Source organism: Anabas testudineus, chromosome 18 (assembly GCF_900324465.2).
Source record: "Anabas testudineus chromosome 18, fAnaTes1.2, whole genome shotgun sequence".
NCBI classification, from domain to species: domain Eukaryota; kingdom Metazoa; phylum Chordata; class Actinopteri; order Anabantiformes; family Anabantidae; genus Anabas; species Anabas testudineus.
In genome coordinates this window covers 12,364,727-12,392,573 of record NC_046627.1, presented here as the reverse complement: position 1 = coordinate 12,392,573, position 27,847 = coordinate 12,364,727, and the positions used below count along the sequence as shown (strand labels likewise).

General features: G+C 37.7%; 2 protein-coding genes across 3 annotated transcripts in view; one reads left to right on the top strand and one right to left on the bottom strand.

Moving 5' to 3' along the window:
• Positions 1-8,292: 8,292 nt before the first annotated feature.
• Positions 8,293-27,847, bottom strand: part of LOC113168551 (V-set domain-containing T-cell activation inhibitor 1-like) — a 44,493-nt gene continuing 24,938 nt past the window's right edge. Inside the window, exons 1-6 of one of the 2 annotated variants that reach the window (XM_026369632.1) lie at positions 13,486-13,608; positions 12,266-12,616; positions 11,652-11,996; positions 11,275-11,328; positions 10,527-10,610; positions 8,293-10,108 (exon numbers count right to left, since the gene is read on the bottom strand). In XM_026369632.1, the coding sequence (XP_026225417.1) occupies positions 10,017-10,108; positions 10,527-10,610; positions 11,275-11,328; positions 11,652-11,996; positions 12,266-12,616; positions 13,486-13,561 (1,002 nt within the window). In that variant the 5' untranslated portion in view covers positions 13,562-13,608 and the 3' untranslated portion in view covers positions 8,293-10,016. Of the gene's footprint in view, positions 10,109-10,526; positions 10,611-11,274; positions 11,329-11,651; positions 11,997-12,265; positions 12,617-13,485; positions 13,609-27,847 lie in introns of those variants that run through there. The other variant, XM_033326588.1, reaches the window with a different exon arrangement.
• On the top strand, positions 22,714-27,481 carry LOC113168499 (V-set domain-containing T-cell activation inhibitor 1-like). Its single transcript, XM_026369546.1, has 6 exons — positions 22,714-22,920; positions 23,817-24,167; positions 24,433-24,777; positions 25,138-25,191; positions 25,674-25,772; positions 26,808-27,481. The coding sequence occupies exons 1-6, from the start codon at positions 22,845-22,847 to the stop codon at positions 26,897-26,899; spliced, it is 1,017 nt and encodes a 338-aa protein (XP_026225331.1). The 5' UTR covers positions 22,714-22,844; the 3' UTR covers positions 26,900-27,481.

The window sequence follows — 27,847 nt, the reverse complement described above, 5'->3', positions numbered from 1 at the left end:
CACTGGAACCTGTAGGAGAAAAGAGCAAATTCATTATGAAAGATGATAAGAGATACCAGACAGGACAAGGGTTCACAGTAGGACATGAATAGGAGATGGAGTCCTCGATCACGAGGTCACGAGTGAAAAACACAGACTTGTAGTGGGAATTTATTGTATAAACATTCAGCCTATGTGTAGAAGAAATGTGTGTTTTCCTTATGTTACACATAAACCTAGTTCCTTAGGAATGTTTATGTGGAGGGGGCCTGTGAAGTATAAGTATGAGGGTTAGAGAGAGGTGGAGAGAAGACATTTACATGATTGTGGTGTTTTCTCCATGCCGGCATGTACGTATTAAACTGAGATGGTTCACCACACTGAGTCCTTCCTTGAAGTCGACTAAGATTTAACAATATTTAGAGGAAGATGAAACATTTCTACGACATGTTGGAGGTCCCACCGAGATGAACATGCTGCTGATCGACGCCTGAGTCCAGACTGAAGGTTACTACGGGCCCAGGGAAAGTTCTGCTCCGACAAATGGAGGACTGGATTCCCACCTGACGTTGGGACAGGCAGAGGACAGCAGATGTTTCATCCAAACTGAGTGAGTACAGCGTTATGAACCATTTCTTTTAGTAGTGATTACCTAGGTTAGGCAAGTCGATAAATCCTTTGTGGTACAACAGATATTCCTGTGTGGAAACTAATCATGTAAATCCTTTGTGGTCTTGTGTGACGGATATTCTTGGGATCCTGTGTGGAAAGAATATCATTTTGGTTTGTATAAAATCCTGTGTGGTCCGAACTGAGTTTTGTAAGGAAAAGGAAAAGTAAGGAAAAATAGAGACTATATACGCATGTCTATATGGATATAAACTATTAAATTTAATTAAAACAAATCCTAAAGTATGGAAACCCTGAATAAGAAGTCTGACATATAGCTTTATAATAGTGTAACAGTCTAGGCCCCACATGACTAAAATGAGCGTGTGACTGGAAATAAGTTAGAACAAAATAAGCTTTGTGACGACGCCTTCAGTGTCTACTTTGCGCATCTTGTGCATTCCATAGGACAGTAATAGACTGTCTGGCTGGGAAGTCGTCCAGAGTTAGAGATGGGAAAATCAGTGTGAATGAAAGAAATAGTGTGTGACTGATAAGCCCACTGAATGTTTAAGCACCAGTCCAAGTGAATCTAGGAAACATGGGAAACAAAACGGAGAAATTAGAAAAATTGTCTGACCCTCTTACAGGTGCTGCTAAACTAATGGAAGATAAATGGGGAAAAGATGTGGTTGAGGATGTTCCACTTTGGCACTATATCACACAAAGGGTATTTCCTTTTGCAACACACATTAAGTGTAGAATGTTTAAAATGTTGCAGACTAATATTAGAAGAGAAAGACGAGGAAGTGAAGAAGAAGGGAAAAAAATCTCAGAGACACTATGTCTAATCACGTTCTCACCCTTGATGACTTGGCTTGGCTGTATTGGCCTCAAGTAATACTGTAAGAAATCTCTGAGTTATCTTTGATCAGGATATCTCCTTCACTTCATACATCAAAGATATCTCTAGAACTGCCTTTTTTCACCTGAGAAACATTGTTAAAATTAGGAGCATCCTGGCCCAAAGTGATGCTGAAAAACTAGTCCATGCATTTGTTACTTCCAGACTGGACTATTGTAATTCATTATTAATAGTTTGTCCCAATAACTCATTAAAAAGCCTCCAGTTAATCCAAAATGCTGCAGCCAGAGTTCTGACTGGAATTAACAAGAGAGATCATATTTCTCCAACGTTCTCCATTGGCTCCCTGTTAAATCCAGAATTGAATTTAAAATCCTTCTCCTCACTTATAAATCCCTTAATAATCAGGCTCCATCTTATCTTAAAGACCTCATAGTTCCATATCTTGCAAGCAGAACTCTACGTTCTCAGACTGCAGGTTTACTTGTGGTTCCTAGAGTTTCCAAATGTAGAATGGGAGGCAGAGCCTTTAGCTACCAAGCCCCTCTCCTGTGGAACCAGCTCCCAGTTCAGGTTCTGGAGGCAGACACCCTCTCCACATTTAAGACTAGACTTAAAACTTTCCTTTTTTATAAAGCTTATAGTTAGAGATGGATCAGGTGACTCTGAACCATCTCTTAGTTATGCTGCTATAGGTTAGTCTGCTGCGGGACCTCTACTGATAAACTGAGCTCCTCTCCTCTCTCCTTTCTCCTGTATCAATGCAAATGCCACCATTGCATGTCATTAACTTTGTGTCTTCTCTCTCCTGTAGTTGTGTTTCCTCCTCTCTGTCTCCCTCTCTCTGTACTTTTCTGCAGGTATCCTCGGCCTGGAGCTGTACATCTCCAGAATCCAGTTGACCAGCCCAATGTTCTTGCTGCTTGTTGTTGTCTTATTGCCTGCTGTTCTTTTCTCTCTTCTCTTTCCACTCACCCCAAGCGGTCGAGGCAGATGACCGCCCACTATGAGCCTGGTTCTGCTGGAGGTTTCTTCCTCTAAAGGGAGTTTTTCCTCTCCACTGTTGCCTAAAGCTTGCTCAAATGGGATTGTTGGGTTTTCTCTATAAGTTTTTGTATAAATATTCTCTGTAAGGTCTTAAACCTTAAACACTGTAAAGTGCTTTGAGATAACTTCTGTTGTAAATTGGCGCTATACAAATAAAACTGAATTGAATTGAAGTAGGGAAAGATAATATAAAGTGGCATGTTTTCGGGAAATGGGAAAGAGAGGCAGATATAAAGGCAGAAAAATCTGCTGCTGGAGTGATGGTAAAAAATAGAAGAGTTAAGTATAGAGGAGAAAAAGAAGGAGTAACATAAACGTAGGGACAGAAATAGCGTCCTGCCCCCTCCATATGCTGTCTCCACACCCGATGCCCCTCCTCCATCAGGAATGCATCCTCCTCAGGCTCAGGTTGGAGCCTCTGCAAGTGGCCATGCAGAGAAGGATTCAGAAGAGGAGGAGGAAAGAAAGACACTACCCTACGACCTCTCTACTGTTTTTAAAACTCGAGAACCATCTAAAGAACAGATAAAGAAAAAGTCTAACACTTTGTCTGATTCCACTAGTAAACCTCTGTCTCCTCTAGCAGTCTCATTTGAATATTGGCTCAGGAGCCAGGGTGACAGAAAAGAAATCAATCAACTGCCTATGATGGTTTTCCCTAATCCACAACCTATGCCACAAAATGCTCAAGCACAAGCTAACTGGGATCCAGAGGTATTTGTCTACAGACCTTGGCAACCAGACGAGCTGATGGAAGTGGCTGAGGAGTTACCTGATCCTCAAAAGACTGGTGGGGGAAAAATGGGTCACAGCAATGCAGCAATTACTGGCTATGTATAACCCAACTTTACAGGAGATGGAAGCTGTGTGTCGCAGGTTTTTCAAGCTTCGATGGTCCAACATCAGACCATGATGGACACACTGTATGATGCTGTGAGGGTTGCCTTCCCTTTGAGAGTCTGCTGGCCTGAGATTCACAACACTAAGCAGAAGGAAGGTGAGTCAGCTACTGACTATTCTTTTAAGCTTTCACCAGCTAGACCAGGCAACCTTTAACACCCAAAGAGCCATTTGGACCCGGTTTCCACTGAAAAGAAAACACTGGGAGCAGCAAATACTTTTTGACATCTAAAATGAAGATAATATATATATTTTTTTTTTACCTTTACGCTTTGTATAACAACTATAGTGTGTTTCGTAAAACATTTATGAAGTGCTACAGAGAAAATAAAATTTCATTCATGTTAGGAACACATTTTGAACTCTCAAAAAAAAGACAAAAAAAAAAAAAGTGTTGAAGGTCATTTTCAAATAAATCAAAAAGCAGAACTTAAATATTCACGTAGCAAACAAAATGCGATATAATGCTATATGCTTATAAATGTATATATATATATCCTTTGAGCTTTTGGAGCGTGTAGCGTAACCTTGATCTTAATTAAAAAATTGAATTGGGAAAAAAAAGCACCATGTCACTAAACAATGAAAAATAAATATTTGCAAAATATTTGCATAAATATTTATTTTACCTGCTCCTGAATCTCTGCGCACAGTGTCTGCAAATCGGAGCTGTACGAAGTCACTTTCATCTTTACTTTCAGGACTGTAAGCTGTCGTCTGTGTTTGTTTTTAATGTAGTTCATGATGGAGAATAGCTGCTCACATACGTACTGCATGTGGAGAGGACTCGGTGGAGAGGACCATATCAAGTGTTGCTGACCACGCCAACTGCGGTCCGGGTGGCAGAGAGAGATATGTGGATCCATGCATCTCACTGCAAACCATTTCCAAATGATGCCTCGAACACGATGGTGGCAGGGAGCTGAAAGGAGGCTGTGCTGGAGGATCGTGACAGCAGTTTTCGTCATCGGTATGATAACAATGGGGGTTATCATTCCATCAAGGAAAGGACAGTAACTACTACACATCTGCATCAAATGTCACACTGAGAGATGAAATCAGAAAAGCCAGGGGGAAGAAGTGACAGTGCCATGTCACCAGGAACAAGTGACGGTACAACACTAAAAAGAAAGAATCTCTTACGACAAAAGAGACAACTATTTGACCACACTGACTGGAAACCCTGGAGGTTTGATGCGACAGAAGTGTTCTCTGAAGGTTCTATCCGTGCTAATAGCTGGTAATCCTACTTTCAGTGGCAGAAAACTAAGTTGTATGGACCGAATTCCAATGTATTAGCCATCCAAGGACCACCTGCAAATTGGCATTCAATGTTTGAATTGGAAACAAGACCATGTTCCTGTTTAGATCCTGTTATTAGTCTAGTACAGTCTTTTTCAAGGTATAAAGAGATGAGTGCTGCCTTAAGAGAATATTGTAAGTTTTCTCATCACATGTGGTGTGAGGCACGTCCAAATGCTCAGAATCATTCGAAAGATCAGAAACACATTTATCTAACTTGTGTAGATTGGTTTTGTGACCACATGTTGCCTGCTCCACTCCCACTAAACTCTACTCAAGCTGATCCTGTAGAAACTCCTATTCAGGAGGCAAACATTACACACTCCACATGTTTATGTTCAAATGGTACTGGACAATTTATGGGTTTGTCAAAACGTGAGAAACCTCTCACATTCTGACAAACAAGATAACTGTGTCAACTTCTAGACCAGTAAACATCACCTTCAAGAATGGACAGATTGTCTCTGTACATAATTCTCTTCATGCTCCTGCATATAAGGGTATACCACCTATTGAAAATTTCTACTGGTTTTGCGGAGCTCAAGCATTCTTATTTTTGCCATCAGGTTGGTCAGGATGTTGTTATTTTGTCAACCTGACAATAGTGAATTTAGCCTTAGTTCCAGTAAACATACAAAATACTATGAACCATGTTCACAAAAGAGAAATGGCACAATAGACAATTTTGGTCCTTGGGCTGCTGGAATTGTGCAACTATTAATTCCTGTTGTTGTTGTGTTTGGACTTATGATTTGGACTTATGATATGTTTTTGTACTTGTTCACTCACTTGCATGCACGTCTACTAAGATTTAACAATATTTAGAGGAAGAGGAAAATTTTCTACTACAAACCACAGACTCATAAAACATCCTCAGCATGGTGCTGCAGATGTTGAAGGACCTGAATCTCCTCAGAAACTACATCCAGCTCTGAGCCTTATTGAACAGTGCTGATGAGTTCTTAGTCCAGTCTGTTGTCCAAGTACACTCCCAGGTATTTGTACTCCGCAATGATCTCCACCTCCACCTATCTGTCATGTGATGTTCGGTTTGGTTTGTTTTCTACTGAAGACATAAACCAGAGTCTACCTGGAGGCATCGTGTACATAGTCATTTCGTTAACAAAAAAAAAAAAAAAGAAAAGAAAGAAAAATAAAATAAAATCTACAAAAACATTGCATTTTTGCAATTGCACTGGTGCAGTTTTCAGAGACAAAACTTGTAACATTAAAACCAGTGCAAATGTTACATATCTGTGTTTGTCATGCACCATCAAAAATATATAAATAAATTCTAAACATGTAAAAAGTCTAAAATGTTGAAATAACTTATTCATTTTAAGGTATTGTATTTTTATTATATTTATTTCCTTTATTAATAATGAAGATTGTACACTCGAAACAAAATAATCACATAAAAAAAAAAGGTTATTGATACATCAAATCTTCTTTGCCTGTTCTGTCTATAATGAGAAACAGCTGCTCAGATCCGCTGTCTCTCACTAACATTAGTTCATTAATTTAAAACACTGGCAGAAGAAATGTGGCTTTGTCCGTGTGTGTGCTTACTGCAAGTTTGTGGAAGATACTGTTTGTTGGCCAAAGAGGTCTCACGTTGTTCTGCCTGTGGTAAGTTAGATCATGAAAATGACAGACGGAGGGAGAAAGTGCAGGAACATTCTCAACATCACAGCCACAGGGATGAATATTTGCATTTCATTATGTGTTCATACTCTGCCAGGATTAAAATATACAACTAACTAAAAAACACTGATACCTGGACTTATGTTTTATATTTTAGCTGGTGCCATGGTCCTGGAGAACTCTGCACTTTATCCAGCCTAATGCCCAAACGTATTGGATGAGTTATGTCTTCTATACATTTTACATTTTACTGGTCTTCAATTCTGCTCAACACTGAGAGTCATTGTTAACATGTGTCCCCTGGACAGAGATGACTATCAGATCCTTCCTGAGAAACCCTCTCCAAAGAATGACTCTGGATTGTCAACTGGAAGTTGTAAAAATGAACCGACTTAATGCTGACTTGGAGTTGGACAACTCACTCAAATACTGCTGGGGAAAATATTTTCTCTGTTTACACTACTATCTTATTTGGGAATTGGTTTAGTTAGACTGTGCAGCAGAGGCTGATCTACAGAGAGGCAAGAAAACCAGCTACCCACACTACTGTAATAGACAATAAAGTAATTCATTCTATAAACTATGTCCAAAAGCTGTTCAAATCACTAAAACGAACAACACAGACGATCATTAATTATAAATGATTTAAACTTGAACAAAATTTAAGAGCTTGTGTAACTTTTAGAGCTTTTATTCTTAAATTGATTAAAACCTTCTGTAAATACTGCATTTGTTTGTGTATCATGTTGAATTGTACAGTCTGACATTTTAAGAATAGAATAAACTTTATTATCATTGCACAAAGAGAGTAAAACAAAAGTGTGGGTGTTATGTCTCAACAGTGCACCAAGTGTAGGAGCTCCCACATCTGTGTTTGTATGTTTACTGTTTGGTTATTACATATATTGTATCATTAAAGTGGAGTAAGTCTCTCTCTCAAGAGAGCGCCTATTATTCAAAAAGTGACATGCTTCAACGTTTGTATCAATATAGAAATAAACTACACAGGAAGGGGAAGCTCTCAACCACATACCTAGGTTGTATTTTAGTCTGATTCTCAGTCAGTCAGCAACTAGACAATATGGAGGTCACAGCTCTCTGCTTCAGACTAGGTGAGTCTTTAAATCTACTTTAACATTTTATATATTCCAGACATGAACAGTATGTCTTATATGCATTAATGTTAATGTGTTTATCCAGTGATGCTTAAACTCATTTTTCTGAGGGAACAAGTTCACAAAAAAACTGTAATATTTCAAATAATAATATTTTAAATATTTTGTTCAAATACTGTTATGACAGATATAGTGCCATAAGACAGTTTGCAATGCGCACTGGGGAGTAAACGCGACCAGGCTGATGTGTGAATTTGATTTCTGCAAACAAATTATCGTTTTAAGAGTTATTCCTGGCTCTGAACCTGTGAGTAAATTGTGGAATTTTTTACAAGGAGGTCAAATTTGATACGTTCAAAACAAGAGAACTGCATATTAAGTGGCTTTAAATAAAATACAAAAGGGCATCATTCTACTGTGGAATTTCTATGAAGAATAAACACCAAATCGTTTCTTGGTAACTTGTGTAAAGGGCCCAAGGGCAACCGCATATTGCACGAGGTAATGTGTGGATTATGTATATGTGAGATTGTGTTCAGTGACTGTTTGCAGTCCGAATGGCCCAGGGAACGAAGGAGGACCCACATCTCAATTGAATTAAAGCGGCATTTGATGACAGGGAGTCATTCATGTGGTACGGTAAAATACAAGTACAGCAGAAGTGCCCTTAAGTACAGCACTTGACTTAATGGACTTAGTTGTTCACCATTTCAACAAACATGTTTTGGAGGAGAAAGATTAAAAGCTTTTATTAGGACCCCATTACCAGAGACACACTGGACAAAACTAGGTTCAAATGTTTATTTAAACAACAGCACAAAGTAAAAGTCAAATGAGTACAGAAGGAAACACAGGAGAATGTGGAGGTCTGGGTGTGAACCGGAAGAGGTGTATGATGTCACGGCCCAGATGGCCAACCAACGAAGTGGAGCAGACAGAGGCAGATGGAGACAGTGAGTTCCGGGAATAATGGACTGAGTCCAGGAGAGGAATAACAGTTTTCAGAAGCACAATGGGGTGATGTACAAAGGCAGTTCAAACAATCAGTCACTTATCAGGCTAATATCCGAGGTCAGGGGAATGACAGGAAGTAAGCAGTTGGTTTCATGTTCATATAGTTCTCAAACAACACAAAGTGGCTCAGCTCTGGATAGTGGAGAACAATGATTCAAGCTTAGGGAGAACCAGTCACCCCATTAATGTCACCATATATATATAAAGTATATAGTATAGTAGTATTTAAAGTCTCCTCTTTGCCAGATAGTCTCACATAAACCTGAGAACCAAACTATCCAGCGTTATCTTCAAACTGCTTATCGGATACAAACCCTGTCTGACCTGAAACCTGTCTCCACCTGACTCCCCCCTAACCGAACCTGCCTCTGCTCTGCCCTTCGGTACCGTGAGTGTTTTCTGCCTGACCTGTTCCTGCTCCCCTCTGCCTCCTTCCCTGTTCTGTCCATGAATTGGATTTCCCTGTGTATGACCTGGACCAATGTCTCCTGACATTGGTCTTAGCCTCTTGGATCTCTGCTCTCAGTGTTGACCTGGATTGTTGTTTGGATCTGCTTTAGCTTTACGGACATTAGTTCTTGGACGGCCCTACTGTGTATGACCCGGGATTTGTTTTTCACTCTGCACCATGGATTTCTGAAGAACTGTGTATTTCACTAACCCTTTGTTGGCCATCTTGGAAGCTCCACTACATTCACATCCTGCAACTCCTCCTCACTGGTTCACTTTCCCCCTGCCTCTCGACCACCGCTCATCAAGACTTCAGTGAGTACTCCAATATAAACATCACCCAACAACCAGCCAGCCTCAATCTAACTCTCTCGTCTTCTAGACCACCATACTCGCCTGACGACAGCTCGGTTCAGCTGCTGCTTCCTGACATTCATCCACTGCATTGTCTTTATTGTAAATAAACCTTCCTTATTCTTACTCCTCTTGTGTGGTGTGGTCTGTGGCAATGGAGTCGGATCCTAGGCATGTGACAGATCCTTTACAGTGTTTGACAGGAAGCTGAATAGCATCCTAATTACTACTGGTTCAACAATGTTTTTGGTTATTTCAGATAACAGTAATGAGAACCGATTGAATCAGTATAGCTTATAGTGTCAGTAACATCTGCAAAACATATGCTTCACACAATATCAGGTTAGCATCAGAAAAAGTAGTACTGTTTGTAATAATGTAACCAAAACCAAATGAAACGATTTACTTACTCAACATTTGAACAGTCATTTGTGAATATTGAATTAAACTCATCATCATTAGTGATCCTGTATTGGTTAATGCTCTTTTTAATTAAATGAAGGAATAAATTGATCACACAACAACAGACATTTGTCCTCGCTTGAAATACAGACAAGAAATTAAAGGACAAATTAGTCAGAGAACCTCCTTGTTGTTATTTTGGTTTAAAAACACTTCTTAATAACAGTGTTTTGAAGAAAATCAAATGTTTCTGCTTTATTACTTTACAGATATCTGAGTGTATTCCTGTCTTTGTTATAAGACATATACTCAACTACTGCTGTTGTCAGTGTTGTTCACACATCCAGGTTGAGAAGTTGAGCTCTCTTAACATTGGTACTCAGATTCCAGTCCATGTTTGGCTTGTCTGTTCTCCTCCTGTCACATCCTGCACATGAACCAACATAACATAAAACTGGTTATTTTCATCATGTCCGTCCAAACTGACTTTTCTGTTGATGGTTAAGTTCAGATGAGTAGAACATCCCAAAACAAAGGTCTGTGTCACTTAAACAGCAACTTTCAACACAATGAAAAAACAAAAGAGTCACAAAAACGATTCTTCCACTGGATAATTACTGCACTGATTAATGTTTCAACATGATGCTGTGGACCACGTCCAGTGAGTGGTTCAGGAAGAGTTACAAAGTCCAGACCTTAACCCTATTGACAAAATTTGGGATTTGCTGAGACCGTAATAATTTTATTTAACAGGTTTTTTTTCATTTTGTGATTTAAAGTGTGGATTTCATGTAAATAAATTATCTTATTTATCATTATTTGATTTGACAAATCATGTCACTTACTTCGATATTTCCACAAAACAAAACCAACAAGTGCAGCCACAAGGCAAACAGCCACGATTCCAACCAAAGATCCAATGGAGTCAGCTGAAATGACAGAACACAAACATGGAGATATACAAAGGAGAAAAGAAAATAGTTTCAGTTCTGTAAGAAATCGTAATTTTTTTTTCCCACTTTGTTCCAAACATGTTTCTCATGTAACAGACTGTATATGTTTGTTTTATTTTTAAAACTAACTTGAAGACCCTTTATTATTCCCTAACTTTGTATTCAACATGAGGACCCTTTGCCTGTTCCTTTGTTTTATTCTTTTGTTTTTATTGTCATTTCATTTACTATTCACTATTTTAAGTATTGTCTTATTTGCTTGTTTTTTTCCCTTTAAATAGCTGTGTGTAGCACTTTGATCAGCTAAGGCTGATTTTAAAGGGCTTTATAAATAAAGTTGAGTTGAGTTGACAGCTAATTCTCTTTTATGTTGCAGACATAATGTGGTTATTAAATGTAATGAAGTAGGATCACAGGTCTGCCCTGGCTACACTGCTAAAGGTTCACCTCACAGACGCTATGGTTGAGAAAGTTAAATGTTACTGAGATCATTTTCAATTAGGTTTATTTATGTGGTCCTAAATCACAAATAACAGAAGACAGCTTAAGACATTTGACAATGTCAGTTTAAGACCTTACAGAATTATATAGAGAACATATACAACTATATAGAGTCATTTAGAAAACCCCCAAAAATTACCTTCAGTCTTTGTCTGCTGTTTGTCTTCATGTTGCTTCCTTTCTTTGGTTACGTCTGTAAAAAAGGTTATGTTACATAAGTCATACACATTATTATTAAAAACGTGGAATTGCAGACACCAAATTATAAATTCTTGTTATTTCAACTTCTTTCAACATGTAATTATCTTTATGATTAAAACATCAGGCGCCTAAAATAGTTTGAAATTGTTTTAATGTCAGATTCTGTTGAAACTGTTTCAGTGATGATTTTTAATGTCAGTATTTAGAGAGTAAAAAAGCTGCTGTGAGACACTGATGAAGGTTTGTTACTATGATTATCAACATAGTTTATAACAGAATATAATCACTGTACATTAGTGGAGTTTAAATACTTACCAAGAGTCACTTTAGTGCATTTTATATTGTCTCTGCCCAGTTTAATACAGCAACAGTAATCTCCTTTATCTGTTTCCTTCACTCCAGAGAGTTTGAGTGAGACGTTGTTTTTCTTGAATTCTTCAATGGAGACAGATGTTCTGTCTTTATAATCATCAACCTGAGTAGAACCTCGTCTGTCTTGAACAGTGTAAATCTCCTCATCGTCTTTGTTCCACTCCAGTATATGATCGTTCACATTGATATTGAACGTTGAAACACAAGGAAGAATAACATCACTGCCGACCACAGCTTCTACTGGTTTATGTTCCATAAAACTGTCTGGAGGAACAAAACCATCATGACCTGTAAGAAAGAACACAAAGTAAATATAATATAGACAAGTAGAAAAATATTCTGATTATTTACTCAAGAAAAAATAATAATATTCTGTTAACACAACTCTGTTACTTCACATCTGTTTAGAATCAGGAACATTTTATTAATATTTATTAGCATTAATAAAAACATTTTTTTGTCACTGACAAAGAAAAATCCCTGTTCACGTTATTAATTAGTTAATTATCTGAATAGTTTGTGATTAATATACTTGTTGTTAAAACAGTCTGACTTACCAACACTGAGTTCGATAACAGCTTCCTGGTTGATTGAAGGAAGGTAACATCTGTATTTCCCTGTATCAGATGGAGTCACTCTGGAGACTTTCAAGGAGACATTTCCATTGATCAGCTGATCGACAAACAGACTGGAGCGATTATTATAGGATGGAATTTGTTCCTCATATAGAAAACGTCCATCTTCATGAGTATGAACGGAGCCTTTAATACATGGGAGCAGATCAGGTCTGGTCCACTCTATTCTTATGGATTCAGCACTGATGGGAGGTTCAAGACGACACTGTAGAATGACATCATCACCAGCTGAGACCGGGATTTTCCCAGTTGAACATTTCAGTGTATTGTTTCCTAAGAACAAAGAAAAAGAAACAACATCAACTAAAACACTGATACATATCTAATTATTATAAACAACAAATATTGAAGCAGAACACAAATTTAAAAATTGGTAAGATAATGATATAATTGTACACTTAAGATGACCATAAGTTTATTAATATAAACAACTAATGAATACAGATTCATTATTATGGATGAAGTAGTTGTTAATAAATAAAAGGGTTAAAATCAGTTCCATATTAGATCTAGTATTACCTTCGTCATTTTATTACTGCTAAAGGTTTTACTTGCTCTTTACAGCACAGAGGAAATTATGTAATAAATCAGGAGAAATCACTTTGTTAGTTTTGGTCTTTACAGTGAATAGAACAACTTTTGGTCTGAGTTTTTGAGAAGCCTGGTTTAATGAACTTAAAATAATCTGTGGTCAAACCAGTGAAAACTTATACAGCATTAGCTTATTTAATAACTTACTGTTTTCTCTGGGAGCTGTGGTCCTGATGTCACTTTACTATTCTCCGTTGTCTGATGCAGTTATTAGGAAAAACTAGACTGAAGCTTTTCTGTTTTTCTGAACTGTTGCTGGAGGTTCTGTCCCACAGGACCACAGCTCAGCTGAAACAGGACACACCCAAGATGTCTCTGTCTCTATGTACTGTATTCCTGCTCTGTTCTGGCTGTTGAACTATAATAATATAATAATAATAATATTTCCATATTCATCCCTCTGACTGCGACAACAGAATTTTACTGGACTAATAGTTTCCATGAAAGTCATATCAGTAAAAAAAAAACTTAGAGAACAGGCTGATACTATTGGACTGAAAGCTGGCTCGAAATAATAAAGTGCAGATCAGTAAAAAGAAAGAATAACCTACCTGTTAGAGTCACAGGGAGAGTTGACAACAGTAACATTAAAGTCACTGTTGTTGGACAAATCAAAACTTGAACCATTGTACCTGATAGAAAATATAAGGATAAATGTGAGAAACCACAAGAAGCTGCTGTCATCGATAAGACACAAAATGAAAGTGGTGAACATTTTCTCTGTCTCCCCCTCAGCACCGGGCTCACAGCCAAATGTCCTCATACTATATTATCCCTGCTGCGCTCTGTTACAGTTATTTTCTTCTTTGTGACGTCTTTCATTGTATTTAATTGTCTTATTTATATTGTTTTTGTGTAGATTAACTTACACCCTCTCAGATCATGTTCCAGAGAGTTTTCTCCGTTTTTATCTCTGGTTTTATTCTTTCAGCAGCTGCTTTGTTTACACCCGGGATCAGCTGATCACACTGCGGACTTAAAACATACCAAAGGAGATCAGAAGGAGAGGATGCAGAGGATTCAGAAAACGGCAAAGAGGAAATGAAGAGTGCAGTTTGTCTTTCAACCCCAAGTTGGAGTGGATGACGTCATCATACATCTGCTCCATCACACCTACACCCAGCTGGACAAGTCTGGGGGCTTAGTGAGGATCATGTTTTTTGATTTCTCCAGTGCATTCAACACCATCCGGTGTGGACTAAACCATCTTCAACTCAACATGAATAAAACAAAAGAGCAGGTGATGGAATTTAAGAAATCTGAGAGTCCTGTCATCCCTCTCTTTATACAGGGGGAGGAGGTGGAGGTCGTGTCCGAGTACAAATACCTGGGACTGTACTGGGACCACACAAAGGAGACTCAGGTCCTTCAACGTCTGCAGCACCATGCTGAGGATGTTTTATGAGTCTGTGGTTCCTGTGTCATCTTCTATGCTGTGGTCTGCTGGGGCAGCAACATGAAGGTGTCAGACACTAACAGACTGAACAAACTGATCAGGAGGGCTGGCTCTGTTCTGGGGGTGGAGCTGGACCCTCTACATGTTGTAGCTGAGAGCAGGATGCTGTCCAAACTCCTCTCAATCCTGGAAAATCCCTCCCACCCACTGCACAGTGTGTTGGCTGGACAGAGGAGCACGTCAGAGCTTTATTAACAGGAGGTTCATCAATCTCTACAATTCCTCCCCCCTCTGTAAGGGGTGGGGGTAGTGATAGTTTGAGTCTTATAATTGTTGTCCTTCCACCCTGGTCTAAATTATTGAACTATTTTCATTCCTCTATTTTACATATTCTGTACATATGTTGAGTTCTATGTATTGATGTAACTATGTATTTATGTTGGTGTGGATCTTTTCTGTTTGCGGATTCTTTCTTTCTGTGTTGAGAACAACTGTAACAAGGCAAAACCATTTCCCTCTGTGATTAATAAAGTTTCCTTAATCTTGAATCTATGCCCATATATAAACTGACTCCCTCTCCACTCTCCTGTGCCTTGATCACCTGATCAGTTCCACCTCTGTCCCCCCTCTCCTTTATAAGCTCCCTGCAGCCCTCAGTTTGTTGACAGGTTGTCCAGTCATGCTTATGACTCTCCAGCCTTTTCTCTGTCTTGTTTCCTGCCGTCACCCTCTAGTGATTACTTCCAGTTCTGTCTCTGTAACTTTTGCTCCCTCACTCACCAGTCTTTGGATACTCTGTTCCTCAGCCAGTGTGATATTTTGCCTTGATATTCTTTTGTGCCTCACCGTGCTGCATTTTTTGTTGTCACTTTGTCTTTGTATCTAATCCAGTTTCTTGCTGTGTTCTTTTGACTCATTCCTTTGTTGAGATCCTGTGGTAATAAATCCTTTTTGTACTACTCGTACTCCATTTCCCTGACGCCTACTATATCACATCTGTTTAAAATTTCCTGCTCAGTTCTGACATTTATTTTACACCACAACAAACAGTCTTCCACTGTCCAGTCTGGCAGGGACTGGGTTTAAAAATATGCTTTAACTATTTAGCTTCAGTTATATTTATTCGTTCCAAACACGTGGAAGAATTGGCCACTTTCACTGCTCTTCATCTGTGCTGCAGCATGGCTTGTATTACAGTGTTATGTCTGTAGGTGGTGCCACTGACACAAATTGCATCCCACTAGAAAACTTGTGTTTTTTAAATTTTTTGTAAATAAAAAGAAATAAATAAATGTTCTTCTGTCACTATTTGTTCATCCTTCCTACCGGAAACAGCACAGAGCAGATGTGCTCCACCAATTCGCTTTCGTTTCTTCAGGCTGTTCTCACTGAGAAACTTTGTCAAGCAAAACCCTACTTACACTATAGTACAATTCCTCATCCAAACGTCAAGATAAAGTTTACTTAGATCAAAACAATAATTCTCTGACCTGTAGCTGCATCTCCAAAATCCAGTTGACCTGCCCAACGTTCTTGCTGCTTGTTGTTGTTTTTGTGCCTGCCGTTCTCTTTCCACTCACCCCAACCAGTCGAGGCAGATGACCGCCCACTATGAGCCTGGTTCTGCTGGAGGTTTCTTCCTCTAAAGGGAGTTTTTCCACTCCACTGTTGCCTAAAACTTGCTCAAATGGTATTGTTAGGTTTTCTGTATCATTTTTGTATAATTATTCTCTATATGGTCTTAAACCTTAAACACTGAAAAGTGCCTTGAGATAACTTCTGTTGTAAATTGGCGCTATATAAATAAAACTGAATTGAATTGAATTGAATTGAATTATCTCCCATTCATGCGTAAAGTTATTAAAACATGGAGATTAATGGAAAAGTGAGGCTGACAGCGATGCTGTTCTTTCTGGCTGTGAGCTGAGACTGATTACCGTTTGATTTGAAGCTGTGTCAGTGTCAAATATTTTACATGGCACCAGAGGAGAAGAGGTTAATGCATCATTGCATCAGTGCAAGCAGATGTGTTGCGAAGAAGTTTTCATTTGTTTTTCTGCAGAATTTGAGTTAAAGTGCCCAGATGTAAGAGTGGAAACGGAGCCAAATAAGACGGTGATTCTCCCGTGTTTCACTGAGCCACAAACAGATGTCAGCCTGAGACCAGTGGAGTGTGTGGTAAATGATGCAGATGGGGTTCATTTGTACCATAATGAAGCAGATGATCCCGAAGCGCAGATTGAGGACTACAAAGGAAGAACAGCTCTTTCCCACAACAATCTTTTCTCAGGAGATTGTTCACTGAGCCTCAGAGTAAAGACGTCTGATGCTGGGACATACAGGTGCTCTGTTATAACAGAGAAGTTACCACCACCCAGTTGTTCATTAAACCTCATTGGTAAGAACACTGAGGATTTCACTGTTATGTTTTTATGTTTTTTTTTTGTCATCACTTAATTCAATTCAATTCAATTCAATTCAGTTTTATTTGTATAGCGCCAATTTACAACAGAAGTTATCTCAAGGCACTTTTCAATGTTTAAGGTTTAAGACCTTACAGAAAATATTTATACAAAAGAAACATGAGGCTCTTGACAAACATCACTTTTCATATTGCTGTGTCCAAATTCAGTGTTTCGTAGTGGAAGTTATCCAAATGCATTAATACAGTTTGATGAAATAAGAATCAGTTGCATTAAGGTGCCATCAAACAGTATTGATGTCATTAAACTTCTTTTTTGGTTACATTTTCTGAACGCATCCGTGGCCTCAGTAAGAAAATATATTTTATAACACAGTAAAAGCCATAAATATTTACAATAAAAGCAAAAAAAAAAAAAAACTTTGCAGTGAGCAACTAGAAATATTCTTATCCAGCATCAAGTAATACACTTTCTGATGTCAAATTTTAATGTTTTTAACACTTTTACAGTTTCAACAGTCAGTGACTCAAGTCCTGTCCCTGATAAAGCCACTTCTAGCAGCAGTGAGTAAATATCTTTGAACTAATTCTATATAAAACTAAGCGGCCATTATGTCTCTTTTTGTTACACCACTGTGATCTGACTGCTCTGTACTCTGGTAAGTTTGGTTTGGAAAGTTCTCACATTATTGTCGTAGGATAAGCTGAAACTCCTGAGATATTGTGTTGATAAGAATGGGACTTTTGACTATAAAGATCTAATCAGTTCATCTTGGGCTTCTTCTGACATATTGTGTCACATACAGTATGCTAACTTTTTGGTTGTTTGGTTACTTTAGCTAACTTTATTAGCACATTACTATTCACTTATCATTTCACCACGGATGATTCAGAGAAACTGACACAACCCATGTGAGTGCAGATCTTTCAGGTCCATAAACGTATCTTGGAGGGGAACAGCTGATGTTTAGTGCACCCGACAACCACAGATGTCTTGTTTTAAGTCATGTAAAAACTCAGAAGTGGTAACAGTAAATGTTATGTGGTGTTACGCGTGTTATTCTGTGTGAAAAACTCTTGACCTCGTCTTCACCACAGACTTATGACCACAAATCCTAATGTTTTGACTTTGGAACAAGCAGTGCATACACAGCAAGTGCTTAAACATTTCTGGTCACTAGGACAACGACTCTCTTTGTGTTAGAACACAACTGCACAAGTGCATATTGTCTCACTCTGCTTATTTCAGCATCTCGTGTTTTTCTAGGTACCAATATTAATATAGGTGTTGTTGGTCTTGGCTTTATTCTACTGTAGCTCAGCTGGAGAAACGTGCCACAAGTAAGTCCTGTATTTTTGCTTCCCTATGTTAACCTAGTTGTTATCTGCAAATATCTTGTGAACCCCTTACCACCTCATAATTCACCTATCGGTCAAGATTCTTCGTTTTAACCTTAAAACCATTATCCATGTGTAACACCATATGTGCTAGACCGAAGCACAGTGCTTGGTGCCGGGTTCCTACTGAGCAGACAAAGATTCAAAACAAGCGGTTTAGTGAGGAACAGAGACTGAGATAACACCAAGCAGTGATCTGAGCATTCAAGCTGATGCCAACATGCGACTGTTCTTTATCTTTCCTGCTAAATTTGAGATGCACAGTTGCATTGAATTGAAATCTTTTTGTAAGTTTATTTTAGTAGCTATAATTAAGACATTTTATTATAGTGACTTCAAGCCTACACTGAAACAGTTTTTTTTTTTTTCTGTTGTTTTTTTTTCTATGGTCTGTATATAGAAAAACGTTGCGAGATCTATAATAACAACCAACCACCAATATTTTATTTTTGATTAAAAAAATCTTTAAATTCACTGAATACATCTGTTTTCTTCTTCTCTTTTAAATATAGATTGTGTTTATCAACCATGTTAACAATTTACTGATTGCTCATGTTAGAATCAGTTGTAGGAGGAAAGAGCAACTTCAGTATGAAAGAAAATGAGAGATACTAGACAAGACAAGGGTTCAATTTTTTTTGTTACACAAATAAATTTAAATACGTTATGCCATATTACTTATTATACCATATTTCTCAATGACATTCTCAGTATGTGTCAATAGGTATGATACAGTATCAATGCAAACAATATATATATATATATATATATATATATATATATATATATATTGTTTGCATTGATACTGTATCATACCTATTGACACATACTGATATATATATATATATATATATATATATATATATATATATATATATATATATATATATATATATATATATATATATATATATATATATATATATAGTAATTAAATGACCAAAGAGAGCTTTGCTGTGCAAAATGTGAACTAAATCATCAAAATGAGCTTGGTGGAGGTTACTCCAACTTTGAATGTCTGCCGAATACAGACAGTGGTCTGGTGGCTAATGAATCTTAATTGCTTCTTTATGTGCTGCAGAATTTCTGTCTAGTCTGGGGTAACAGAACAGTTATTCAAAATCCTCCTAGTTCAGTTATTGCCACGCTTAACTCCTTTTAACTTCCTTTGATTTTCAACAGACAGTGAACATATGCGTCACAGTCGGTTGTGGTCTTGTAGTTCTTGTCGTCTTCGTAGAATTATGTAAGAAACATAGCAGATAAGTCACTTCTTAACATTAAACTTTGTGTGATAAGGATGATACAGATCCAGAGAGGTGGAAAGTAACACCTCACAAAGGTACAGATTTCCTCTGTGCATTGTTTTACCAATGTTCTGAAATTAGTAGCCTTCCTTGCAGACTACTCTGTTTTATTTGTTTGCTGATGCAGCTTGTGAGAGAACAGGAAACACTCTTATTTAATAGGAGTGTGTGAATGAGATTGAATTGTGAACAGGTACATCCTGACAAAACCATCTTCAAGGCTAATATTGTGTTTGCAAAGTGCAAAACAATGCACTGTAGTTGTGCATCAGGCCAAATCCTAGTGGTCTGTCATTTTCAAGTTTCTCGTAAAAACAAGGTTATTAAAATATTCCACCCACTATGTGTAATAAGTAGTGTTTAAGTGTGATTGTAATGTTTCTGTAAAGTCAATATTTCAAAATATTGACACTGATAAGACACAAACTACAGATCCCATAATGCAGCGCAACTGCTGCCAAACCATGTGTTACCCGGGAAACACCATTGTATTGATTTGTGGAGCTAATGTGGCTGTAGGCCTAATTAGGAATTTAATCTAAGACGTGCCAAAACATCAGGACAAGATGAAAAACCTGAAAGTAGTAGAAGAGTTCAAGAAGCAGTCCAGACAAAAAGCAGATGTTGGTAAATGTAAGCCTGAGTGGAAATACGGTTAATGATCGTGTTTGTGAGATGGCCACTGATTTAAGAACATAGTTGATTGAAAGGAGCAGTAGAAGACTTTATTGCATACTCTCTTAAAGTAGCTACTGACAGAGTATTTTCAGTTATGTAAAGTTACAGTTTATTCATAGTGGAATTATATTCCTGTCTGTTTTTATTCTTAGTCATGTTCAGAAAACATTTAGTTTTAGTTTGTTCAATAAATGTTCATCCTGTTCGGCCCGCGACATAAAGTGTGCTTTGAGTTTTGGCCCCCGGTGCAATTGAGTTTGACACCCCTTCTCTAAGATGCCGGGCATAGTTAATAGGCTAAATGTTGGCTTGTCAGTAATAATGAGCATGTTAGCAATAATGCTAGTGATTGAAGCAAAATATATGTAGAAAACCTTAATGAAAGACAGATTTTCAGTCTCAAGCTAGGACACCAGCTACTGTAAGTTGCCTATGTATTGTAGCTTTAAATGTGAGCAAGCTCTCCAGCTAATTATTTCCTAAAATCATGATAATACAAAATGCAGTACAGATAAAATAGTATAATGGCTAATATTCATCAGCATATCATAGGTTGGCTGTTGTATGTCATCTGTTGTTCACCTGCTGCGTCTCTCATTGCTTCCCCTTCAGACTCACATTTGCATTGTCCTTTCAGCTTTAACTGCAGAAACGACAGAGTTACTCAGTTACTCATTACAGAGTTGTAATGCTTTAACTTCATATAACTAAATATGTTATACAGTGGCAAGAAAAACTTTGTGAACCTTTTGGAATTTCATGATTTTCTGCATTAATTTGTCACAACAATAGAAAAACACAGTCTGTTTAAAATAATACTACCCAAACATCATATGTTTTTATGTTTTTATTGAACATAACATGTAAACATTCATAGTGCAGTGAACTTCAGCTGAAACTCTGTAGAAGTTGGATGATACAACATGACAGTGATCCAAAATCAGAATCAGAAACATTTTATTGCCAGGTGAGATAAAGGGCATTTTACAGCACTAGGAATTTGTCCTGATGTTAGGTGCAGACATAAGAGAAGAGAAGAAAAACAAAAAAAGAAAAGGAAAGAGGGACATACAGAGTCAGAAGGCACAATAGTAATTATGAGAGAAATGGTTGAATATGAGCATAAATATTAACGTAGATATGTGTATGAACATAAATATGCATATTAGTAGTTGGTTTGGAGGGGTGGGTTTGTGCAGAAGTTATCTGGGGGGAATTGTTCAGCTGCCTGACAGCAGCAGGCAAGATACTGTTCTTGTGGCGTTAGGTCCTGGTCCTGATGGACCGGAGTCTCTTGCCAGAGGGGAAAGGCTGAAATAGTGCATGGCCGGGGTGAGAGGGATCAGCTACAATCCTGGATGCACGTCTCTGGGTCCTGGAGACGTACAGGTCCCGGAGTGATGGAAGGCTGCGGCCAATCACCTTCTCGGCAGAGCGTATGGTTCTCTGCAGCCTGGCCTTGTCCCTGGCAGTGGCTCCAGCAAACCAGACTGTGATGGAGGAGGTGAGAATGGATTTGATGATGGCAGTGTAGAAGTTGGTCAACATCTGACAGGGGGAGGGGGGCTGGTTCTCTTCTGAAATCCACAATCATCTCCACTGTCTTGAGAGCGTTGAGCTCCACGTTCAGCTGAGAGAGCTTGTAAAGGTAAATATATTAATATATATTTAAGTTAGTTAAAGTTAATTGTACAAACAGCACAATTTTAAGCATTAGTTGTGCTGAGTTAAATTGTTCATGTTTGATTTGAGCATTAAAAAAAGAGCTGGCCCTCTGATTTTAAAGTGAAAAATGTCACAACTTACTCTGAGTTTATTAATGTCAGTATTTAATAGTTTATATCATATGCTGAATGCAGACACTACAACCTTACATGTCATCGAAGAACGTTGAGATAAAATGGTTTGAGATTCAATAACACTGGAGAAATTTTCTGGATTAAGATGGAGACATGTCTCTGGCCTAAAAACAGAACTTTATTATTATCAAGTCTGGATGATATAAAGTGTGAACTAGGAGATGTGCATCAGTCGTGTAGAAGACAGAATGTTACCAATGTTACAAATCCTGGTTTAAGTATCAGAGTTTTACTTTATAAAGAATTAGTTTGTTCAGGTTAGTGTCACCATCTACTGGTATGTTTGAAAAACAGGAACCAGGATGTTTCGAAGAGCAAAATCCAGGAACAAAATTAATGATTGATGTTATGTATTATGGCGTCACCCACTCTAACTTGGGGTTGAAAGACAAACTGCGCTCTTCATTTCCTCTTTGCTGTTTTCTGAATCCTCTGCATCCTCTCCTTCTGATCTCCTTGGTTATGTTTAAGTCCGCAGTGTGATCAGCTGATCCCGGGTGTAAACAAAGCAGCTGCTGAAAGAATAAAACCAGAGATAAAAACTCTCTGGAACAACATGATCTGAAAGGGTGTAAGTTTATCTACACAAAACCAATATAAATAAGAAAATAAAATACAACGAAAGACGTCACTAAGAAGAGAACAACTCTAACAGACCACAGCAGGGTTAATATAGTTTGTGTGAAGACACGTAAGTCCAGTGCTGCGGGGAAGGCAGAGGAAATGTTCACCACTGATTTTGTTTCTTATCGATAGCAGCAGCATCTTGTCGTTTCTCATATTTAACGTTATATTTATAGCGAATCAAAACACAAATTAACCACGATTAATCTATTTTCTATCCGGTACAATGGTCCAAGTTTTGATTTGTCCAACAACAGTGACTTTAATGTTACTGTTGTCAACTCTCCCTGTGACTCTAACAGGTAGGTTATTCTTTCTTTTTACTGATCTGCACTTTATTATTTCAAGCCAACTTTGACTAAAACCGTTTCACTCCATCTGTATCAGTCTGTTTTTTAAGTGTTTTTTAGCGATATGACTTTCATGGAAACTATTAGTCCAGTAAAAGTCTGCTGTCTGCCGTCAGAGGGATGAATATGGGAATATTAAAAATATTACAGCTCAGCACAGAGCAGAGCAGGAATACAGTAGCTACATAGAGACAGAGACATTTTGCATGTGTCCTGTTTATCGGTCCAGTCGAGCTGTGGTCATGTGAGACAGAACCTCCAGCAACAGTCCAGAGAAACAGAAAAGCTTCAGTCTAGTTTTTTCTCCAACATCAGTAACTGCGTCAGACAACAGAGAATAGTAAAGTGACATCAGTTATAGTTATAGTCTGTAATGATTAAATAAGCTAATGCTGTATAAGTTTTCACTGGTTTGACCACAGATTATTTTAAGTTCATTAAACCAGGCTTCTCAAAAACTCAGACTAAAATTTGTTCTATTCACTGTAAGGACCAAAACTAACAAAGTGATTTCTCCTGATTTATTACATCATTTCCTCTGTGCTGTAAACAGCAAGTAAAACCTTTAGCAGTAATAAAATGACGAAGGTAACACTTCATTAAAAAAATAGATCTAATAAGGAACTGATTTTAACCTTTTATTTATTAACAACTACTTCATCCATAATAATAAATCTGTATTCATTAGTTGTTTATATTAATAAACTTATGGTCGTCTGAAGTGTACAATTATATCATTATCTTACCAATTTTTTATGTTGTATTCTGCTTCAATATTTGTTCTTCACTATAATTTGATATGTATCTGTGTTTTAGTTGATGTTGTTTCTTTTTCTTTGTTCTTGTAGGAAACAATTCACTGAAATGTTCAACTGAGAAAATCACAGCCTCAGCTGGTGATGATGTCATTCTACAGTGTCGTCTTGAACCTCCCGTCAGTGCTGAATCCATGAGAATAGAGTGGACCAGACCTGATCTGCTCCCATGTATTAGAGCCTCAGTTCATACTCATGACGATAGACGTTTTCTATATGAGGAACAAAATCCATCCTATAATAATCGCACCAGACTATTTGCTGATCAGCTGATCAATGGAAATGTCTCTTTAAAAGTCTCAAGAGTGACTCCATCTGATACAGGGAAATACAGATGTTACCTTCCTTCAATCAACCAGGAAGCTGTTATCGAACTCAGTGTTGGTAAATCAGACTGTTTTAACAACAAGTATATTAATCACCAACTATTCAGATAATTAACTAATTAATAACGTGAACAGGGATTTTTCTTTGTCAGTGACAGAAAATGTGTTTATTAATGCTAATAAATATTAATAAAATGCTCCTGATTCTAAACAGATGTGAAGTAACAGAGTTGTGTTAACAGGTTATTAATATTTTTTCTTGAGTAAATAATAATATTTTTCTACTTGTCTATATTATATTTACTTTGTGTTCTTTCTTACAGGTCAGGATGGTTTTGTTCCTCCAGGCAGTTTTATGGAACATAAACCAGTAGAAGCTGTGGTCGGCAGTGATGTTATTCTTCCATGTGTTTCAACGTTCAATATCAATGTGGACGATCATATACTGGAGTGGAACAAAGATGATGAGGAGATTTACACTGTTCAAGATGGACGAGGTTCTACTCAGGTTGATGATTATAAAGCCAGAGCATCTGTCTCCATTGAAGAACTCAAGAAAAACAACGTCTCACTCAAACTCTCTGGAGTAAATGAAACAGATAAAGGAGATTACTGTTGCTGTATTAAACTGGACAGAGACAATATAAAATGCACTAAAGTGACTCTTGGTAAGTATTTAAACTCCACTAATGTACAGTGATTATATTCTGTTATAAACTATGTTGATGATCATAGTAACAAACCTTCATCAGATTCTCACAGTAGCTTCTTTACTCTCTAAATACTGACATTAAAAATCATCACTGAAACAGAATCTGACATTAAAACAGAATCTGACATTAAAACAATTTGAAACTGTTTTAGGTGACTGATGTTTTAATCATAAGGATACTTGAATGGTCAAAGAGGTAGAAATAGCTTTATTTATATAATTATACAATTTATAAATTGGTGGCTGCAATTCTACATGTTTTTAATAGTAATAATAATGTGTATGACTTTTGTAACATAATTTAACATTTTTACAGATGTGAATAAAGAAAGTAAGCAACCTGAAGACAAACAACAGACACATGCTGAAGGTAAAATGAGGATGATTCTTGTTTTGTGCTATTCAAAGCATATTTTTCTATATTTCTTTTAAGACACTCATGATCTCTGACTGGGTGGAAAAACTATGTGAAAAGGGAGATTTCTGTTTCTCTGTCAGGTGTATTTTTGGGGGTTTTCTCTCAATTGTCTTGAGCTGTCTTCTGTCATTTAGGATTTGGCACCACATAAATCAACCTAATTGAAAATGATCTCAGTAACATTTAACTTTTTTTAACCATAGCATCTGTGAGGTGAACGTTTAGCAGTGTAACCAGGGCAGACCTGTGATCCCACTTCATTATATTTCACAACCACATTATGTCTGCAGCATAAAAGAAGAATAAAACAAACAAAGTCAGTTACACGACAAACATATTTGGAACATTGTGGGGATAAACATGATTTCTTCCAGAACTTAAACCATTTTCTTGTCTCCTTTGTATATCTCCATGTTTGTGTTTTGTCTTATCAGCTGATCCCTTGTTCACTGACTCCATTGGATCTTTGGTTGGAATCGTGGCTGTTTGCCTTGTAGCTGCACTTGTTGGTTTTGTTTTGTGGAAATATCGAAGTAAGTCACATCATTTTTAGCAGTTGTATAACATTTGCTAACAAATCAAATATTGGCAACAAATAAAAAGAAAGAGAGAATCTATTGTGTTACATTTGTTCCTCATTACTAAACACATAAAATCCACATTTTAAAATCACGATATTAAAGAACATGTTAAATTAAATTATTACGGTCTCAGCAAATCTCAAAGTTTGTCAATAGGGTTAAGGTGTCACAGTTTAAGGGAAAGCGATGAGGCAGGTATGAACTGAAAACAGGATTCATTAGCAAAAACTACAAAAGCCGGGAAAATAAAGGGGGTGTCAACAGTCACTACAAAAAACAGTCAGAAACATGAGGACAAAGTAACAAACCAGAAACCAAAGTACAAAAGAAAACCACTGCTCAATGGCAGGAAAACACTCACATAAAACTAGGTAACAATGTCCAAAGTTCAGAGGAGGGGCAAAGTCCAGGAAACTCAGTGGGGAAGCAGACAGTGCTGAGGAGGACGAGCAGAAGCAGGCCTGAGAGCAGGTTGAGAGCAGGTTGAGAGCAGGTTGAGAGCAGGTTGAGAGCAGATTAAGTAGCAGGCAGGTGAATGACGACAATCTGACAGGGGGAAAGGACTGAGGAGAGTTTTTGTAGACTGAGGGGAACACAGGTGAGGCCAATATGCAGCTGATTACGGGGAGCAGAGGGAGAGAAGTGGCTGGTGGGCGGAGTCCAGAGGGAGAGGGGAAAATCCAAGGGTGGCCGGGTGCCAGGCCGAAACTGTGACATAAGGTCTGGAATCTGTAACTCTTCCTGAACCACTCACTGGACGTGGTCCGCAGCATTGTGTTGAAACATTAATTACTGCAGTAATTATCTATTGGAAGATCCGTTTTTGTGACTGTTTTGTTTTTTCATTGTGTTGAAAGTTGCTGTTTAAGTGACACAGACCTTTGATTTGGTCGTTCTACTCATCTGAACTTAACCATCAACAGAAAAAGCAGTTTGGACGGACATGATGAAAATAACCAGTTTTGTGTTATGTTGGTTCATGTGCAGGATGTGACAGGAGGAGACCTGACACGACAAACATGGACGGTAATCTGAGTACGAATGTTAAGAGAGCTCAACTTCTCAACCTGGATGTGTGAACGACACTGACAACAGCAGTGGTTGAGTATATGTCTTGTAAAAAAAGTAAACTCAGATATCTGTAAGGTATTAAAGCGGAAACATCAGATTTTCTTCAAAACAGTATCATTAAGAAGTGTTTTAAAACCAAAAAAGCAACAAGGAGGTTCTCTGATTAATTTGTCCTTTAATTCTTCGTCTGTATTTGAAGTGAGGACAAATGTCTGTTGTTGTGGCATATGTTTTACAGATGACTGTCTTTTGTATGTGATCATACAGCCAGCTATACTGTTTGGAGCTGTTCTCAAAATCAAATTATCATATTTTTACCACTCTGACACAACAATTGTTTGAATAAGGACTATAGCTGTTGCTACTATCATTATTATTATTATTACAGGATAAGTTTTAAAGTACTTATACATTTGTTCATAAAGGTGTAATGAGGTGTAAACATCACTTCAACAACTTCCTTTTGTTTATCCGTAACAGAGCAGGACTCATTTTTCTGGACTTCTTTTCTCACAACCTCAAGCTGCAGGAAAGCTGGTGGTTTTAACGTTGTAGTGACTGCATTGTCAAAATAAAACCAAACGTAGTGACGTTTAACTTGTTTGTCTTTCAGGCAGTAAGCAACACTGAGCATGACCATCTGTATGTACTCATATTCTCTATGCTGATGTAGTACATGTACTGAGAAGAGTGGATGCTGCACTCTGACCTTTCGGTTTCACACTGATTAGTGTGCATGTTCTGGAACTGTGATGTTTAATGAGAAGGACATTTCAAAATAAAACTTTAAAAGACAGAAACCCTTCTGCTCTCTTGTTGCCTTGAAAACAGCAGACTTCACCTTATTAGCCACCACCAGATGCCTTGTTACTATGGGGGGATTAATGGGGGTGACTGGTTCTCTCTAAGCTTGAATCATTGTACTGATTGATTCAGTATGTATATGAGGATACAGG